Raw genomic sequence first — 21,098 nt, 5'->3', positions numbered from 1 at the left:
TGGAGAGCTGCCTAGGTCCTCCATCTTCATCCCCGTGGACTACTGAAAACAGGCTGGAGCACTTGGAGGCAGGAATCTCTGAGGCTGACACCTACCCTGGACCTCATAGAAAATGCCTCACGCTGGAATCGCAGGTGGTAGATCCTGACCCCGAAAAGGCCAGGTGGGGGCCTCCTGCTCCTGGTCATGGACAGTCAGCCATTCTGGCAATGCTTGCCTTAGCACCCTGGTGGAACCAAGTCTGCCAGGGTGGATGCATATGTGCAAAGATCTTCTCTCTTCCACAGCCATCTAAAAGAAAATTTCAGCAGAGGAATACTGACAGCTCCCCCCTGCCTCCAGAAGAGCATTCCACAGTTGAGACTCATGTCATGAGTCATGTGTCCAGGTAGCTGTCGCATCATAGCCAGAGTAGGGTCATCCGTTTGGAAAGCCAGTTACTGTGATCCTGCTCACTTGGTTTCAGCCCCAGAGTCACCTCTTCCATGCCCTTCCATGACTGGCCTGACTTTTGGCACCAAATACTTTTAGCACCTGGTTCAGTAAACACACTGGTGACTCAGGAACTGAAAAGCTCACAACCACCAACAGCTGCTGGCATTATAATTTGACATGAAACCTGTGTTTCCTATTCTGTAGCACCAGGAAGCTGGAGGTGTGAGAAGCAAACATGTTTTCTAGTGGTTTCCAAATATTTTCATGGAGATTATAAAATATACAGGTGCTGGAATAGGAGAAATATATTCCCAAAAATTCCTTTTAGGGAAAGCCGTATATTTATTTGGAAGAAATGTCTTAATATGCCTCCTAGGTGGAGAGTGATACTCCAAGGACATATTTAAGTGACTGCAGAACTTTTGTGCATTAAACAAGGAGAGGGACTTTTTTCTCTTTGGAATGACATAGGCAAAAAAGGGTGAGAAGTGGCAAGTAGGGTGAAAGGGTGTGCAAAGAGTGAGAAGGCCCCAACCTGGGAGCACCCTCCACCCGAGTCTTCCATGACATCCACCAAACACAAATGCTTACTGTGAGCAAGTTGTTCTTGCTGTTGGCATTGGATTTAAGAGGCACTGGATTTCAAGTTGGGGTTGATGTGGTGAAGGATCTACAGGGTAAGAAAGCCAGGAGATCAGGAGACAGCAAGCCGCTTAGAAATGGGCAAAAGCCCTTGGGAAAGGGATCTTTGAGTTTCCAGACGGCATGTAACTAGGAGGTTCAAGGTCATTGGACCTGGATCCCCAAGGCAGGGTGTATTCCCACTGACTTTCCAATCACCTAGTATATTCAGGGAATCTTGAATCTCCTTCTCTCAATACAGAAACAAAGTCCATGTTCACAAAATGCTGGAGTGAGAAAAACCTCCGTCAGGAGCTTCTGGTTGGTACAGCCACAGATGCGGGCTGACTGGCCTAGAGAATAACAGGATGAGTGTGAGGGTGGCCTTGAGAGGAGAGAGGGTGAAGGAGGTCAGGGCAGCCCTACATCCTGGTCAGAGGGTGGAGGTGGGATAGGACAGGGAGCTGGTGCGGCACAGCAGTCTGGCAGCTGGAGCCGGGCTCATCTCACCGGAGGACAGTGTGTTTCTTCAAGCAAGGCCCTTGGGCGGCCCTCTTGTGTGACAGCTGCTACACCTGCAGCCTCCAGGGGCCACTCGGGAAGAGAATGCGCACCATGCGGTTCCCTGAGGTCGTGCTGGACAGAGCCCCTCACGATGGCGCACGCCCTGCGGTTTCTCCCAGTTCTGCCCGCTGAGCTAACCCAGAATTCTTTCACTTCCAGGTGGCAAGACAGGCCAGGGCCCTGGCTCCCGAGCGCCTTCCCCACGGCTTCCCACCAAGATTCTCAGCGGCCCGTTCAACCCCCCAGCGTCTCCCAGGCTAGGCAACGCCTCTGAGGGGCACGGCGCGGCCAGGGCGGTCCCTCCTCGCCCCAGCATGCCCGCCCCACCTCCCCCCACGCCGCCCCCACCGCCCCCGCCCCCACCCCTGCCCCCGTCCTCCCCTGTCAAAGCTCCGCTGGTGTCCCCACCCGGCCCACCGACCAAAGGGAGCCCCCCGGTGGTTCCACCGCCTCTGCTCTGCACACCGCCCCCGCCGCCCCCGCCGCCTCCGCCGCCCCCGGCCTTGGGTCCCAGTGACAAGGCAGCAAAGCCTCAGCTAGCCCCCTTGCACCTACCGCCCATCCCGCCCCCGCTCCCGCTCCTCCCTCCTTGTGGGCACCCCGGGCTCAACGCGGAGGCTGCCAGCCCGGCCCAAGATGTGCGAGAGCCTCCCGCCCCGCCGCCCCCGCCTCCTCCACTCCCCCTTTACGCCTCATGCACCCCCAGATCCTCTTTGCCTGCGCCCCCTTTGCCAAGTGCTAACAGCAGCTGTGAAGTCCCACCCCCGCTGCCCCCCAAGTCCCCCAGCTTCCAGGCCCAGCCACCCAAGCCCAGCGGGCAGGCCTTGCCGGCGCCGCCCGCCCCTCCGGGATCTCAGCCGTTCCTGCAGAAGAAGAGGCCTGGCCGAGGCCCCGGTAAGCACTGCTGTTCTCCAGGGTGATCGTGTCGGAGGATAATTTTTTTGACCGTTGGCAGCAGCTCTGGAGGTGCTAGGGAAACCCCCAGAGGCCTGCACCTGTGGCCCACTTGGGAAAACCTCAGGAAGTCTTAACTCTGAATTTTGTTTTAGATCAGACCTGTTCAGTGCCCTGTGGAGCACAAGAAAAACTTGTTTTATGTGACTTTATGCTGAGGTATTAAGGTTAGAGACAGGAAACTGGGGTGAGGGAGGCCGGAAGACTTGTCCAAGATGGTGCAGACCACAAGCTAGGGATTCTGGCCTTAATCACCTTGCCGTGACTAGCTGCGTGACCCAGGGCGGTTCCTCAGCCTCTTTGTGCTTCCTTTTCATCTGTGAAATGGGCATAGCAATAATTCTCCCCTCATGCAGTTGTCAGAACAGTGAGATCTAGAAAAGTCTATTTGTTTTTACTATCACCATTCCCCAGGGTGGGACAGCTGTAAGTGCAATTGTTTCCAGAACCAGCTCTCCGGTGTAATTTTTGTCTGAGTTATTATAGTCTGGCTCCCAGCCAGGATTTTCATTGATCCTGAGTAGATTAGTTTAGTATTCTGCCATATTTTTGGCAGGTTCTCCAGCTGACTCAGGAAAACTGAGGGTCCATATTTTCAGCCAAACTTTAAAAATAATCCCTTGATGTTTCTAGCAGAGATGATCTGGATTGAATATACATGCTCCATGACTATGATTTCCATGAAGTGATTAGCCTTCAGCCACCTTTGGTGTGCTTCTAAATGGAAAGCACACTACACATTCACACACACACACACACATGCATACACACACACGCACGCATGCTGAGTCTTTGCAAGCATGTAGACTTTGTATAGACTGTAGACTATAGTCCACCAGGCTCCTCTGTCCATGGGAATTCTCCAGGCAAGAATACTGGAGTGGATTGCCATGCCCTCCTCCAGAGGATCTTCCCAACCCAGGGATTGAACTCATGTCTCTTGCAGTTCCTGCATTGCAGGCAGATTCTTTACCGCTGAGCCATAGGGGAAGCACCCTCCACCACACACACACACACACACACACACACACACACACACACACACACACACACTCATAAATATATGCACACACTCATCAAAGCCCATATCCACACACATAGGCCAACATATATCCACAATTATACACACAGGCTCATATTCCTTGATTTTTCAGAAAAAAAATGTTTTTGAGAAGACATTCTTTTTATTAATTGACGTATAATTGATTTACAATGTTATATTAGTTCCAGGTATACAGCATAGTGATTCTATATTTTTATAGAGAATACTTCATTTAAAGTTACTATAAGATATTGGCTATGTTCCCTGAGCTGTACATTACATCCTTGTGTCTTATTTATTTTATACCTTGCAGTGTGTACCTCTTAATCCCCTTCCCCTATCGTGCCCTGCCCCCACCCCTCCCTACTAGTAACCACCAGTTTGTTCTCTGTATTTTTGAATCTGCAGAACATCTCTTGATGCAGAAAGTTTCTTAAATATATATCCTTGAATTAAAAATAATACAAGTTCATTGTAGAGCAAATAGAAAAAAATGAAATCACCCATAACATCACCCAGAAGTAAAAACTGTCATATTTGGATGTGTTTCTTTTTTTTTCTTAACATACCTACATATTTACATGGTTAATATGATTTTGTATATACTATTTTCTATTCTGTTTTCATTTAATATTAAAAGCAATTTTGATGTAATTTGATATTTGTGAAATTGTTAAAATGTACCTGTAAGTATATTAATATAATTGATATGTACCATATTTCTAGTGTTAGATATTTAAGTTGATTTTTTATTACAAATAATTTTTTTTAACAAATAATATTGCAGGAGATACATTTATAACAATTGTAGTCTATATTTAAAATTTTTTTTTAAAAGGATAAGTCCCTGAAAGGGAGTGCCTAGTACAAAAAGCAAGGATATTTTTAAGGCTTTTGATCACAAGAGATAAGATTTTAATCATTCTCTTCTCAACTGACTGATCATAATGTCCAGCATTAGTATTAGTGAGCCCCTTCTGAGGCTCATGATTCCTAAATGTTTAAGATGGGGTGAAAAAAAATCAGTGCTTTAGATTCAGAGAGATCTGAGTTCAGTTCAAATCCTGCCTTCCCACCCACTTCTGTTTTTAATGTCCTTGAACCTTGCTTTTTTTAATTTGACAAATGGAAATAGTGACAGTAACACCTTTTACAATGGATTGTTCCACACCAAGTGAGGAAGTACGCCTGGAGTGCTTTTGCCCAGGGGGTAGCTAGGGGCTCACCGGCCTGACTTCCTTCTCTCTGACCAAGTGGAGAGGCAGGTCCTCACACAGAAGAGGGGTCCACAGCCCCTTATCCTTTTTAGTCCCCTTGTGGGAACAAGTAAATCCTAGTGGATCCTGGTACAGAGGAAGGGAAGACCAGCAAGGAGGAGGAGGGAGACTGAGAAAGGGAAAGGCCGAGGGCGGAGCTGAGGGGTGGGGTGCGCTGACGGCCGTGGGGAGGCCAGCTTCCGCGCTGGGCCTGCACAGGCCCCAGAGCTGCAAATCTGACTCCAGGAATGGGCGCTTGTCTGGCCTCTTCCACTGTGATTTTGGACGTGAAACTTGGCTTTCCATGAACAACATGAGGGCGATTTCTGCTTCAGGCCAACCACAGGGAAGAGTAGGAGGTTGTACTTGTGAACATCTTGACACAGATACTAATGGTGCAGTTGTCATCACGTCAAGAGCAAAGTGAAGAGTCGAGTACCGAGTTGATGTGCCAAGGCAGCAGGTTATTAACTGCCAAATGAGTCATGCGAAGAAGTCTTGGCAAAGAAAATCATCAGGGAAAAATTGATGAGGTAGATGGGATTTGAGTTGGGCCCTGGGGGCCAGCTAGGTTTTAAATTCACTGGAAGGAGAAACATAGGACTAAAGTGCAGGAGAATCAGTGCGAGCAGAAACACAGGGGAAGGAGCAAGCCCCCGACAGCCTGCTCACCCAGCCCCACCCCGAGTCTCACCATAGAGAGTCCTTCCCTTGCATAGGATCGTGCAGTATTTTCACTTCTTTGGGCTGTACCATCTGATGACAAGGGTTGATACTGTCATAGCAGCTAATATTCATTGAGCCCCTACTACATGCCACTTTAATTAAATCAACTCGCTTAATACAGTCCATGGAATCCAGGCCAGAATACTGAAGTGAGTAGCCTTTCCCTTCACCAGGGGATCTTCCCAACCCAGGGATTGAACCCAGGTCTCCCACATTGCAGGTGGATTCTTTATCAGCTGAGCCACCAAGGAAGTCCAAGAACACTGGAGTGGGTAGCCTATCCTTTCTCCAGCAGATCTTCCCGACCCAGGAATCGAACCTGGGTCTCCTACATTGCAGGTGGATTCTTTACCATCTGAGCTACCAGGGAAGCCCAAGAATGTGTATATATATTATTATTCCCATTTTATGGATGAGGAAACTGAGGCACAAAGAGGTGGTGTTATTACTCCAGCAGGAGGACTGGGATTCAGTCCCAAGAAGGTTGGCTCAAGAGGCTGCCTTTTCATCATTTATCATCTTACACCCAAAGATCTCAATACCTCACCTCTCCCAGAAGGTTATAGCATCTACCATCCTAGCATCTTCTATCTGAAAGTCCTGTATCTGAATACACCATCATCTTCTCTGCCAGGAGCCAGTGGGGGAAAACTCAACCCACCCCCAGCACCCCCTGCGAGGTCACCCACCACTGAGCTTTCCAGCAGGAGCCAGCAGGCCCCAGCCTGGACCCCGACCCAGCAGCCTGGAGGTCAGCTGCGGAATGGAAACCTGAACATCACTGGTGAGTGGGGTGAAGAACAGCCTACAGGTTGTGTTAAATAGAGTTTCTTTTGAGGCTTTATGGGTAAGGGTTCCAGAATCTACTCCCCAACCTTCTGATTGAGGCTACAGAGAGAGAAGAAAACCAGCACTTAAGTTCTATGTGTGTGTGTGTGTGCACGCGCACACACATGCACGTGCACACACCTGTCTCCATGGAGAAATCAGACGTAAGCCTGATAGACTGATTTGCACCAGGTGAGAGGATGGATGGAAGGTCCACCAGCAGAGGAACAATTAAGGTAAAGCTGTGGAACTAGGAAGGAAAGTCCTCTGGGGTCAGGTGTGACCAAAAATCTTTGGACCCCTTTGTGGGCTGAGCTACTGTCACACCCAAAACCTCGATCACAAAGCAGGGACTCAACTCATAAAAGAGCCACAAGACCCTTCTCTTGCCATCGGGGACTCATGGCAGAACCCGTTTGCTTTGGGAAGCCCTGGTCCCCAACTGGACACAGGCTGGGCTCCTTCCCACCAGCCAGGCTGAGGACTCCTGCTCTGTCCAGCCCTCCCACCTCACCTAGAGTCCTCCTCAGGAGCACAGGAAGGACCGCAGGCCACAGGGACTTGGTTGCTGCCAGGTTCCCCACCTCTGACTCTGGGCCCTGGATAGGCCTGTGGCACTTCTGCTCCCTTTGGAAGCTTCCTTAAGACATTGGTTGAAGGAAGTTGGGTGGATGATGGGGAGAGTCTGTGACTTCACTTGTCCCGATTCCCCCTTGTCCCAGATAAGTAGTAATAGTAAAAGTTAAGAGGTGAATGGATGTCTTAGAAGGGAACAGCCCTGCCATTAAAACCTTGCACTGAGCAGGGAAACCTGTTTGCTCCTGGAAATTATTAAAACTCGGATCATCATAGTAATGGGAGTGATTTTGCGATTTCCCTTGTGTGCAGATGACTTTGAATCTAAATTCACGTTCCATTCCATGGAAGATTTTCCTCCTCCGGATGAGTATAAAGCATGCCAGAAGATTTACCCCAGCAAGATCCCCAGAAGTGAGTACCCCGCGCTAAGACTCCTGGTTTTCCCTGACCCTCCAGAAGGTGCTTGCGTGCACTAATGGGCCACAGGCTATACAAAGGAACTCTGAGTATCTACCTGGGCCTGGCTGGATGATGTGGCACCAAGAAGAAGGAGCAGCAAAGGAGCTGGTTTCAGGCAGAGACAAGGTTATCAGTCAGGGCAAGCGGACGTGCCTGTAGGGCGGCAAGGTAGAGGTGACCTGGGCCAGGTTGAGCAGGGAGTACTCAGGTCTGAGGCTGAGGGGTAAGGTCAGGAGTGGGAATGAGCTTTGCAGGTCATCAGAGCCTTATCCTAAGCAAGGGATTAGCAAATATTTTCTTTAAAGGGCCAGAGAGGACATGTCTGAGGTTCTGCTGACCATCTGGTCTCTATCACAACAATTCAACTCTGATGTTTTGACATGAAAGCAGCCATAGACAACACATAAAGAAATGGGCATTGCTGTCTGCCAGTAAAAACTTTATTTGGGAAGGCAGGCACTGGCTGCATTTGGTCTGCTGGCTGTATTTTGCTAATCTATGCCCTAAATCACTGCAAAAGAAGAATTTTAAAAATCTTTCTGTTACATAGCCTTTCTCAGGAAGTGCTGTGTAGTTCTTCAACCTTCAGACTCTAGTAAATTCTAATCCAAGTTGGCTACATTTGGAGCCCATGGTAACTAGTCTTACCCCGGAGAACAGAAGAAAAGCTTTACCCCACACAGCTCACCAGGGTAGACAGGTGGCAGTCTGTGCTGTGATCCTCTCCTTTGAGAGAAATGTTCAAATCAGTGCCCATACCAGAATAATCTCCTGGTGATCAAGAAGTAGTAGTAGTTAAAATATAAACCCAACCTACTCATGAATGGACATTTTACAGACCAGAAAGGGCATTTGCCATTTCAAAAAGAAGATATGCTCTGGGATTGATGTGGCATTGGTGAGCATTAAATACTCCTAGCATTAAAAAAATGCTAGGAGCCTCCTAGCACAATTAAACGAGCGTGTCCCTGCCATTCCTGGGAGCCGTGAAGAGAACCTTGTTAATTATGTGAGTGTGAGCCTGATACAGTTCATGCTTATCTGATTACATTTCTTCTTAGAGTTTTCCTCTTGTATTTCTGCCATTGACCTGTAACCCCAGATTAGAGGTCTTTGTGGTCTGGGAGATGACTTTGGTTCCATCAGATGAGGCTATTTCCCTGCTCTTTTGTGACATTTCTGGAGCTCTGTCTCCGCCTGCTTGCCTGCTGTCTCTCTGTCCTTCTGACGCACAGCACACAAACACCCTCAGGCTTAGTGCTTTCAGGGCTGTCTTCCATGTCTCCACTCTGCAAGTATGAGCCGTTTCTTTCTTTAGTAGATGACTTTGTCCAGTTTTTTAAAATGCATTAGGTTCTTCAATTCACTAAATGGAATTACCATGTGACCTAGCAATTCCACTCTAAAGAATTGAAAGCAGGTGTTCAAACAAGATATCTGACAGATATTCATAACTATTCACAATAGCCAAAAGGTGAAAAGTACCTGAATGCCCATCAAATGGTAAATAGATAAACCAAATGTGGTGGAGCCATGCAGTGAAATATTATTGGACAGTAAGAAGGAACGAAGCAATGATACATGCTACTACATGGATGAACCCTGATAACATTATGCTAAGTGAAAGAAGCAGACATAAAGGCCACATATTGTGGGGTTCCACTGATACGAAATACCTAAAATAGACAAATCCAAAGACACAGAAAGTGGATTTAGCAGTTGCCAAGGGCAGGAGGGTATACAGAATGGGGAGTGACTGTTAATGCTGTTAATGGAAAATTTTACATTATGTGTATTTTACCACAATAAAAAGAATGTGCAAAACCCTATCACTAGGAATCTTTGGAAAAATGCATAGCTCACAAATATTCATTAACTTTAATGATGATAGTAAAGGTGAAGTCATCATCATATGGACAGATACTTATTAAGGCCCTTAGCACTGGAGAGATTTAGATAAATGATCCCCTTGACCTATCCTTGAGAGAGTCACGTGTTGGTAAAGGAAGAGAGGACAGACAGACACTGAAATATAAAATTTCACTCTGGTGTTCCCAGCCAGACTGTCCTCATCATGGTCAGTTCACTGGGAAAGTGGCTGATTGACTGCATCCCAACTCCTTTTTTCTTTACGTTTAATTGTGGTTTAAAAAATAGATAACATGAAATCTACCATCCTAACCATTTTTGTGTATACAGTCCAGTAGTGTGAAATGCATTTACACTGTTGTACAACCAATTTCCAGAGCTCTTTTCATCTTGCAAAACTGAAACTCTATACCCATTAAACAATTCCCCATTCTCCCCTCCCCTAGGCCCTTGGCAACCACTGTTGTACTTTCTGGTTCTCTGGTTCTATGAGTTTGACTACTTTTGGTACCTCATATAGTAGAATCATGCTATATTTGACTTTCTGAGAGTGGCTTATTTCATTTAGCATAATGTCCTCAAGGTTCATCCATGCTGTAACATGTCACAATTTCCTTCCTTTTTCAGACTGAATAATATTGCATTGTATGTATATATCACATTTTGTTTATCTGTTTGTCTATCAATAGACACTTGGGTTACTTTCATCTTTTGGCTGTTGTGAACAATGCTGCTATGTACACAAGTGTACCAATAATTCTTTGAAACCTTGCTTTCAGTTCTTTGGTGTATATACTCAGAAATGGAATTGGATGACGTGGTAATTCTATTTTTAATTTTTTGAGGAACTATCATACTGTTTTCCCTTTTACGTTCCTATTAGCATACATAAAGTTTCAGTTTCTCCACATCGTCACCCACACTTGTTATTTTCTGGTCTTGGTATTTTGTTTTGTTTGTAACCATCTTTATGGGTATGAAGCTGTATCTCACTGTGGCCCAACTCATTTTCTAAAATACATTTACTTTATAGAGTAAAACTGTCTACCATTATATCCATTAGCAGAGAAACTTCTCCACCAGACACTTAGTAACTAACAGCTCGATATGGTTCACACCATAAAATCAAAGAATTGGATGTCCCAATACTAAGAAAATCAGAAGACAATGCCTGTGCCAAGGTATTTCTTTCAGCTTTTATGGAGGGCAGTTAGGTAGTAAGGACCTCTGGCCTAGTGTGCTTGTCTTAGCCATGCCTGATTATTACTGGTGACCACATCCCTTCGTGTGGTCTTCCCTGATGATCACTGCAGATAAAATAGCAGCCCTTCCTGTCATTCTCTTTATGCTGCCTTATCATCTCTTCAAAGCATGCATCACCTCCTGACATGTTATATATTTACCTGTCTCCTGTCTGTCTCCCAAGTACAATGTAAGGCTCTGGAGGGCTAGGATAATATCGATTTTTATTCACTGCTCTATTGTCAGCTCCCAACATGGGGGGATGCACTTATTTTTGTTTAGTCGCTAAGTCTTGTCTGACTCTTTGCAACCCCATCGACTGTAGCCCACTAGGCTTCTTTGTCCATGGGATTTTCCAGGCAATAATATTGGAGTGGGTTGCCATTTCCTTCTCCAGGGGATCTTCCTGACCCAGGGATCGGACCCACATCTCTTGCATTGGCGGGGGAGTTCTTTACCACTGAGCCACGAGGGCCAGGCACTCACACTCGAGAAATACTTGTTGAATTAATCAATTAAAAAATCCACACACATATATTTTAATATATTGCTGAACCATTTACAGAAGAAATTTGAAAACAACACCAATTTCCAGCAACGAGGTGAAATAAATTAGGGCAGAGCCACCGGGTAGAATGTTCTGCATCTATTATAGTAGTGCTATTGAATATTTAGTGACATGGGAAAATGTCAATGCAACCTTGAGAAGAAAAACAAAACAACCCAGTATACTAAAATTACATTAAGTAAAACCTAGGGGCTTCCCTGGTGATCCAGTGGTTGAGAATTCACCTTCCAGTGCAGGGAGTGCAGGTTTGATCCCTGGTCAGTGAGCTAAGATCCCACAGGCCTCACACAAAAAAAAAAAAAAAAAAACAAACCAGAATATAAACAACAGAAGCAGTACTGTCACAAATTCAATGAAGGCTTTAAAACATAGTCCACATCAAAACAAAAACTTTTAAGAAAACCTAAATTAATTTAAAAAAGAAATTTCATGAACTTATGTGGAGAGGGAGAAGTGGAAGAAAGAAAAAAAAGAGAAGCAGCTAGAAATACATCCACTACAGCATTAGGACTGGTTATCCCTTAGTCCCGGAATGTTGGGTGATTTTTATTTTCCTCATGCTTCACTATTTTGTCCAAGTGTTCTAAAATAAATATACATTACTTTTAAAAATCATTAAAACTAATTTTAAAATTCCAAATTATGGGGCGAGTGTCGATGATTAAGCCCACCCCTGGGCTGAGTGCCCGAGGAGGGAAGTGAGGCCCTGTGGTGTGTAGGGTGACTCTGTAAGTTCTCTAGGTGGGGTGGTGGGTCCCTCAGACCAACGTCACCTGTGGCAGAGACAGCCAGGGAGGAGAGGAGAGGCCAGATGCGCAGTTTCTAAGGCTTAGCTCTGGCAGATACTAGAATTATCATGTCCAGTGAAATGCATCATGTCCTTAGTCAGAGGCTATGAGAGGCTTCCAGCCTTAGAGCAAGGGAAGCCTTGTGAAGTTTTCTGGCCCAGTTCCTTCCAGGTAAGCAGAAGGAACCAAGCAGAAGTAGGGTGACCTGCTCATGGTCACAGCTGGTGGCAAAACCAGGGCTCAAGGTGTGGTTCTTTGTTCCACATCATCTAGGAGAGCCTGAGGCTGCTTCTTGACACGGGCGGGCTGCCTGACATACCAGAACAGCATAGACCCAAACCAAGGGTGGGTTCCGTGCCTTCTCAGGTGAGGGGTCTCCATGCAGAGGCCTAGGGAGAACCCCCCGCATGTGCCCTCAGCTCACTTGAGAGGAAAGGATGCACCTGACATTAGAAAGGAAGCTACAGACTCAGTGGCTCTGTATTCAAAAGGGAAAATGATGACTCCAGGTTGCTTTTTAGAGTTCAAACCAACATCTTTCTGGATAAATATATTTTTAACAGCATCTTTTTCTTGTTTTTAAAAGATAGAAAAACAACTACTCCCAGGGAAACCCACTTATTTTGGCTAACCCTCCTGTAAGTAATCATACAACATACAGGTCACAGAACATACAGGCCCCTGGGAAATACATCTGAGGGCACCCTATCTCTGGCCCAGCCCATGTATTCATCCTCACAGGCTGCACTGGAATCATCTAAAAAGAGCATCCTCTTCTGTTTTGCATCTCACTTCATATTTGTTGAGCTGCTTTGAGATAGGAAGGGAAACTACCATTCCATTTAACACCTGTGTCATACAGACAGGCTTCCCCAGTGGCTCAGCCAGTAAAGAATCTGCCTGCAGTACAGGAGACCCACATTCAGTCAGGAAGATCCCCTGGAGATCCCACTCTAGTACTCTTGCCCTGAGAATCCCATGGACAGAGGAGCCTGGCAGGCTACAGTCCATGGAGTTGCAAAGAGTTGGCTAGCATTGCCAGTGGAACATTTCCAGTCACAAAGAGTTGTGCTTTTGATTGCATGTAACCATCTGCCTCTTGTGTCATGGTCCAATCAGTATTCCTTCTCTGCACATGAGGCCAGTACATGCAGCATCGCATTTGTTTCAGATACACAATGTGATTCTCTGCGCCATAACTGCTACTTTCCACCTGATGCCATGTGGACCCTACCTCAGAGAGATCGAGTTGGCCCAGAGCTGACAGTTAGATCTGCCTCTCCAAGGAGTCTGTTTTCTCCTCACCCAGCCTCGAATTGCACTCCAAGACTGGGAAGCATTCTGGGAGACCCTCCAAGAGACCCAGCTTTGATGGCCAGCCAAGTTTGTAAATCCTTTCTGGATACTTTCCAAGCCCTGCAGTATTCAGCCTCGTGCTGGTTGGCTACAGAACAAAATTTTTTTTTAACACATGAAAATATCTCTGTGTCTGGGGAAAGGTATAAGGCTGGCCTGATTTACAAATGACAAAAAATAAAGTTGGAAGCCAGCGTGGCCCTCAGGCCACTGCTCCTTCCACCCAGGAGTAGACTTTCTTGTTTAAGCCCCACTGTTCAGAGAAGTCTTTCATAGTCAGCTGCTCTGTAGCCACCAGCTCCAGACACACAGCCGTGTTAATAACTGGAAAAAGGTGTCATCTGGTTACCAGGAGGCAGCAACAATGGTCACTCAGGCTGTTCTGTGTACAGCAGACACATGTGATTGGATAGAAATGGAAAAAGTCTCTCTTATTGCACATTGTGGTACCAAAAGTTTGAAAGCCAGTATTTTAGTGAATCTGAAATACTTTCCTGTAGGAAAACAGCCCATGTGAAGGACTATTTCAGGCAGAAGGGCTCTGTTTGTTGAATTCTAAGAGATCCTAGTGGCATCTCATAAGGAAATATTTGAGATGCCACCCCCCAAGGAGATATTTGAATTAAAAGAATCTTAGGTAACCCTGGCCACTCTCAGCCACCCTTTTCTAGCAACAGTGAAATTTCTTTTACAAGATGTAGAGTTTTCTTTTCTGTTTTATGAAGAAATTGGTTATCCTTTAGCTCTGCTGTTGTTTCCCATCATATTTATAAAAACTAGTGGGCACTGTTTACCTATGGAGAAGCTTGTTTCGTTGCCCAGTTGTTCTTGAAGAGGGGATGTTGCCTCCCAGGGGACATTTGGCACAGTCTGGAGACATTGTTTTGTTGACACAAATGGTCTCTGGGGCGTGGAGGATGTACTGTTGGTGTCTAGTGGGTAGCGACTAAGAAGGCTGTGAGATCACCTACAACCTACAGGCAGCACCCCCCAAAAAAGAATTATCCAGCTCCAAATGTCAGTAGAGCCAACACCCCCCAAACAAAGAATTATCCAGCTCCAAATGTCAGTAGAGCCAACACCCCCCAGAGAATTATCCAGCTCCAAATGTCAGTAGAGCCAAGTTAAGAAACCTTGGTCTAAAGGAAGGCTTTTCTGTAGCAGACTGGAGCAAGTCTAAGAACAGTAGTTTCAGGGCCATACTGCTGCATGGAATTCAGCATATCAGTGTCTCTACTTTTTACAGGGGCTTCCCTGCAGGCTCAGCAGTAAAGAATCTGCCTGCAATACAGGAGACACAGGAGACACATGTTCAATCCCTGGGTCGAGAGGATACCCTGGAGGAGTATATACCCACTCCAGTATTCTCGCTAGGAAAATTCCTGTGGACAGAAGAGCCTGGTCCGTGGGTTCCCAAAGAGCTGGACACGACTGCAGCAGCTGACCATGCATATTTGGCTAAAAATCTAGTGCTTCCTATGCCATTTGCCCCCCAAAAATCTTTCCTAGAACAGATGCATTCGTTCATTTTAAAAGTCTTGTAATGAAAATTACAGGGCCCATTGGATTAATGTTTTCTTAGTTGTAGAGATCCTTCTATGTGGTAGTTCATTTAAAAAACTATATCGTACCATAACAGATTCTTAAGATGACTTAAATGTTCATTTTGTAGAAAACTTGAAGTGTTTTTAAGAGATTTTTAAAGAGCAATAAATCCAAAAGGAATCAATTCAGTATATTATTTACATTTTTAAATGGATTTTTAAATAGTTGAAAGAAAGTGAAAGTCGCTCAGCTGTGTCTGACTCTTTGCAACCCCATGGACTGTACAGTCCATGGAATTCTCCAGGCCAGAATACTGGAGTGGGTAGCATTTCCCTTCTTCAGGGGATCTTCCCAACCCAGGGATTGAACCAGGGTCTCCAGAATTGCAGGCATATTCTTTACCAACTGAGCTATCAGGGAAGCCCTTTAAATAGTTGAGGTGTTGCTATTTATACAATTTCTAGCCTGCTTTTTTCTCCTACATTTCAAACATCAACCCAAATTATTTGAGCCTTTGTAGACACTCAGATGGCTGTTTGGTGCTCCATCATATGATAACAAACCCTAGATTTCCTAAACACTATTTTTGAATACAGGTTATTATCAGTATTTTTTACTATCATAATCTGTGATGGGTATTTCTGCTTTTCATGTTAATTTGTAAGTTGCACAGCAGCATGAATTGTTTTAAGGGCTTTGGGACATGGATATTTAATTCCTAGACTGTGATAGAAGTAGACAGGAAAGTCTTGTACCAAATGCAGCAGAGAATGAGACACAGGGACACCATTCGGATTACCTGGCTCACAGAAAAAGTTCTGGAGTTCCTGGGAATATGGATTTAAAACTTGGCTAGATCAACCAAACCACATATCTGCCTATATATATACATATCTGTGTAAGTAAATGCCAAAAAGTAAAACCAAGCTGGAGGGATAAATGCCAAACTTTTAGCAGAGGTGACTCTGGGATAAATAATTGGGATTAGAGAGAAGGGCAAATTCAAATTCAAATTCTTAATTATGAGAATATATGTTCATATATATATAACTTGTGTAATATTTAAACCTAGCATGTTTTAGAGAATGAGCTGGATCCTCACAGGCAGGGCCTGAGCTGTGTCAGCACATACTTTTTACTCCTTTTTTAAACATTGCTAGCACAGCGCCAGCTCATTTGGCGTCAGGACGCACGAGCGAGTCTGTAGCAGGTGGGGTGTTCAGAGCTGAGAGGCTCACCTGCATTTAGATGAGAGCCCTTCATAACTTCTTCTCCTTCAGCACAGTGGACCATGTATCCACGGTCTGTGACAGAGAAGCAGTGGGTGGAAACACAGTCTAGGGCCAGGAGCCTGGGGGGTTCGGGTTGACGGGCTCACGTCACCCTGGGTTCCTGCGCCTCTGCCCTGGGTGCCGGCGCAGCCAGACTGTGAAGCGCACAGCCGGCCCGCGGCCAACAGATGGTGAGATGGTTCCTGTGTCTTTCAGGCCGCACACCTGGTCCCTGGCTCCACGCCGAGGCGGGCGGGCAGAGCTCTGATGACATCAAAGGCAGAAACGCTCAGGTAACAGAGCTCTCTGGTCCCTGAGTGTAAAACCGGGAAGCCCCCTCAAGAAGCACACAGTTGCTGAGGTTTGCTTTCCCCTTCACATGAATAGCTTCATGTTTTACCTGGGGGAAGAAGCCACACGGGCACCTGTGTTTCCAGCTGGGGTGAAATGCTCATAATTTCAAAACTTGAGTGAAAGAGGGCTTCTCTGGAATCATCAGTAGCTGCTTTGGCAAGTGGGGCCCCTGGGAATCCCTCTGCAACTATCACCCTGTTCACTGCCATCATTCCTCCCTCATTACCCTGGTCTGAGAAGCCTGAGAGAAAAACTCTGAAACATGCATAAAACATAATTCAGTATCCTCTGTCATCTACAGAGTACCTGGTTTCTTACCACCACCACCCCGCAGTGGGGTGGGGGCGCGGGTTTCCACCATCAACATTGTCATTTAACTTGACCAATTTAGCCTCAAAATTCAAGTGCTGGTGGCTAGGGGAAAGCTGGGGGGAGGGGGAAGCAGAGAGCTGCCCGTGTAAGACAGGCTTTGAAGAAACACCCTCAGGCTCACACAAGGCAACTTGAACACAGTGTGTTTTCTAACCTGGGCGGAGATGACGTTTCTCAGGGCACAGGACAGGGTCTCATCTTTAAAGGCCCTTTGTTTCTTTGAAAACAAATCCCCTCCTGGCCTCCAGTTTCAAAACTATATGGCAAAAGGGCAGGACCCATAGGTTAGGTTGGACCTTGAAGGAATAGGATGTGAGAAGGAATGAACTAGGTTCCTGGAGGCTGGGGGAGGTGAAGGTTCCTTGAAGGAGGACAAGCTCCCTCCTCCCCTTCTAACCACGGCTGATCCAATTTTGAGAACTGCAATAAACATTCTCGGATGATTGTAGGTTTAAAACTGGGTGGGTGTATGATTGTAGTTCAGAGAAGAAGGATATATACAGAGGAAAAAAAAAAGATAGGAAGAATATACACAAAGTTGTTAACAGGCATTCACTCTGCCAGCTTATGACTGAATTTGACTTATTAGTGCATTTATGCAATTTCTGAATTTTCTACAATAAATGCATTACTCCCGTGATTAGAAAAATACGGTAATAATCAAAATAATAGTCCCTACATTATACAACTTTTTATAGTTTAGAGAACTTACATATGCTATTTCATTGGATCCTTTTTAGCAACTCTGTGATATAAGCTGGAGAGATTTATCTTTAATGCCTTTTCTCCATATGAAAAAACCGAGCTCTGAGGGGTTAAGGAACTCACCTGAGGTCACACTTACAGACCTCTGACTCCTTGTCCAGTGCTCCTTCCACTGGACCTCACTGCCTCTTTCCCTGGCACGTCAGAATTGCCAGGACAGGAGTCACCCTCACCTTCAGATGTTATAAGCATGATGGAACATTCCATACTGTCGGGTCCCTAACCTCATGGCAGGCACACATCTGAATCCCCTGAAGCCCATAAAGTCTAGTCAAGGATGGACTGTAGTCTATCTTGGGCATCCCATAGTCAAGAAGATCTTTATGTCTAGGTGGACACCATGTTAATTGATTTTTCACTCCAGTGAGGCAAAAAGAAATTGACCAGAGAAATCACGGGGTTTCAGACATGGTGAACAGTGCCCCGGGGGTGCTGTTCTTTTATGGGCCAGAGCCCAAGTGATCCATGCAAGGCTGGGAGCCCTAAACTGGAAATCTGAAAGCCCAGGGTCCTTTCTCTCTTTCATTGCCTTGTCTTGAGATCGCGACCACGTTCTTAGCTTTTCTTGAGCTTGCCGTCAAGTGGTCTGCTGGTACTTGGTCCCTAAAATGTTTTTTATGACATTCGGTCCCCACCTGAAATAAGCTACACTTTCATTCCTTCTCCACCCATGACCCGCTGGGTGAAGACCAGCACCTTGCACATGATGGAACCATCAGACCCTGGCAAGTTTGCAGGCGTGAGGGATAGCCAGCCCGGGGGAGGGGGGATGGTTCATTGACCTTTGACCCCACCTGGTAACACTGTTGTCTTTCCACAGTTAGCCCTTAAGACACTCCGGTGAGAAGACGGATGAAGCCAGCGTCCCGTGGGCCATCTGGAAGTCCACATGGCAGGGTGGGCATCCCCAGAAGGACCTCAGGCCTCACCACTCTCAAGTCGTAGTTCAGCTGACACACGGGCTCTGAATGGAGCGTTTATTTATTGTAAATACGTGTTTTGCACAGGCTTTAAATCAGTATTATAGTTGACTATTATCTGAATAATTTAAAACACACAGACATTATTTCTCCATTTCTTAAAGTGCACCTTGGCACAGGTGACAGCCTTGTCCCGCCGCATAGTGTCCATTCCATGACTGTAAATACATCTGCAGGCTGGCCCTCCCTAGACTCGGAACAGTTTTTAGAAGATTCCTTAGTTTCCCAAAGTCATAGTATCCACAACGGCTTCTTATTGGCATGATTTTTCTAGTCTCATCACACAAACTGCAAAATCAAACCAGGTAATGCCTTATGAACGACGCGGCTCCCTGAGAGTAGCGTGTCCCTCACACAGATGCCGCCACATGGCCCCCGGTGGACGAGACGCCGCGTCCCGCTCCCGTCCTGCAGTACAAGGATTCTTTTGCTGCCTCATGTAAATATAACACAGATCAAAAGCAAGAGTGGCCTCAGTCCCTCCAAGGCTGACCACAGGGCCCCTTGTGTAACTGAACAGTCCTGCAAGTAGCCAACGCTCTTACTGTTTACACTGCCCCTCATGTGCATGTTTCTGCAGTGGTCCTTCCTGTCCCTCTGAGCCCTCATCCTGGCAGCCAGGGTGAGGTGAGCTGAAGGAGATTTCAGTATGTTCCCTGCAAATTAGAAACCTGCATAAGTCATCATTAATTCTGTCTCAGAGAGCTTTTCTTTTTCCTCCCCCCCGAGTGCAGGGTTTATCATGGAAAGCATGACATGAAAAAGTATAGACTAAAACATATTCTGAAATACCTGCCTCAAATATCAAGTGTCCCCCGCCCACCCTTAGGGAACCTGGATCCACCCATCAGGCAAATGTTAGCGCCCTTCTGAGCTGGTCTGAGGGTCCCCCAGTCCCTGTGGTGGCACCCCTCTAGAGGGGAGAAGTGTATGGTTCAGCTAGCCCTGAGTATGGATGGGTCGGGACTGGCTGTGACCTGTGGCCGCTCCTCTCGTGCCCTTTTTCTGGGGCTGGCAAGGGAATGAAAGTGTGTTTTTGCTTGCTGCCTGACCTCATCCTTGGAGGGAAAGCTGTGACTGAGGAAGGAGAAAAACAGAAAGAAGCAAATTGACCCCTCATCTGTGCTCAAAATAGCTGCAGATTAAAGGAAATCCAGGAGAGGTGGAAAGAAAACAGTGAAAAATGTTTCCTTTGAAACAGCCCACTCATGCCCTCACACCTTGAGGATGTAATGCCCAGAACATGCCATGCGCAGAAGGCAGACCGTTAGTGGGGTTTTGGCAAACATGTGACTGCATCCACCACCTCCTGTCTGGAATGGAGACTGACCCTGACGTGGTATCCACCATCATTGCATACTTTCCCATTCCAAACAGAAGCCACTGAGAAAATGTCAAGTTCCCTTCCCTGGGGAATAAATCACGTCCAACTGTAACAGCTAAATCAATGAAAAAGAAGCTTTTGCAGGTCATCAGCTGTGCGTATAGCTGATCTGTCTTACTGGTTCTGCAAGGTTTCCAAAAGGTCAGAACTTTTTTTATATAACACTGTCCACTCCACCTCTCTCCCAGTTGTACAAAATAATTACAAGGGTTTTTTAACAATCATGATTAAGAAGGCGCTAGACCAAAACCATTCCACCTTTGGAGTAGACTGCCTGCCCCGATGAGGTGTTTACACACTGATGTTCTGTACCACTGGGATAGAAATTCAAAATACAACTATTCAAGGTCAGAGGGAAGAAATGTGCAGAAACCAAAAATTGCAATTAGGGAAAAATCTCAGGAATCTAGCATCACATCTCTACTCCAGACCCAGCACTGAATTCCTGCCCTTTGAACTCTTGCGGCAGGACAAATACTTCACCTCTGGACCACAAACTCAAACAGAGTGCCCCTCCCATCCTCGAGTAATCTCCCCAGCGCTGCGGTCTGTGACTCTCCCAGTGTTTCCCATGTATTTTATACTTATTGATCTTCCCTCTGCAGATTCATTTCTTTTATTAATAAACTTTAATAAGTGGGAATGCTTCCAGTTGTTTACTTGTTAAAGCCGACTGAAGGTCGCCAGCACCAATCTAAGCCAACCATCTTTAAGGATTAGAAGGGCTCAGACAGGACGCAGCACTTGCTGTAACATTCTGTGTTAGAAATGGGGCCTTTCTCTTTGGAGCGAAAGTACAGCTAAACTAAACTACAGAATGTTTTCCTGACTTTTGTAGCTAATTAAATAGGTATTTGAGAAAACCAAGCAAGGGAAAAATTCAAATGTATTTTGTAACAAGTAGATAACACTATACTTATTCACTTTTATTAATATCAAACATGCTTACAAACTCTGCTAACTTGTGTTGAAATGGAGCAGCTTTCAACTTGAAGTGTACTTAGCACCACCCCCTCAGCTTAGCAGATGCCTTAAAAAGTCTCCTGTGTGGAGCAGCTTCATCGCGGTCTGCATTATAGTGTCTTCAGGTGCCCTCTTTGGAACCTGGTACAGGGGAGATAAGGTTTACCTGATAGGTAT

The 21,098-nt window shown here is 46.0% G+C and overlaps 1 protein-coding gene across 1 annotated transcript in view; it reads left to right on the top strand.

Moving 5' to 3' along the window:
* WIPF3 (WAS/WASL interacting protein family member 3) overlaps positions 1–20,601 on the top strand; it is a 78,706-nt gene extending 58,105 nt beyond the window's left edge. The window contains exons 5-9 of the mRNA XM_043871641.1: positions 1,780–2,514; positions 6,233–6,382; positions 7,315–7,416; positions 16,320–16,396; positions 18,415–20,601. Coding sequence (XP_043727576.1) covers positions 1,780–2,514; positions 6,233–6,382; positions 7,315–7,416; positions 16,320–16,396; positions 18,415–18,438 — 1,088 coding nt within the window. The 3' untranslated portion in view covers positions 18,439–20,601. The remainder of the gene's footprint in view (positions 1–1,779; positions 2,515–6,232; positions 6,383–7,314; positions 7,417–16,319; positions 16,397–18,414) is intronic.
* Positions 20,602–21,098: the final 497 nt, after the last annotated feature.

Source organism: Cervus elaphus, chromosome 18, assembly GCF_910594005.1.
Source record: "Cervus elaphus chromosome 18, mCerEla1.1, whole genome shotgun sequence".
In the NCBI taxonomy this organism is placed as follows: domain Eukaryota; kingdom Metazoa; phylum Chordata; class Mammalia; order Artiodactyla; family Cervidae; genus Cervus; species Cervus elaphus.
Note: the sequence above shows the minus strand (reverse complement) of the source record. Positions and strands in the feature narration are given on the sequence as shown.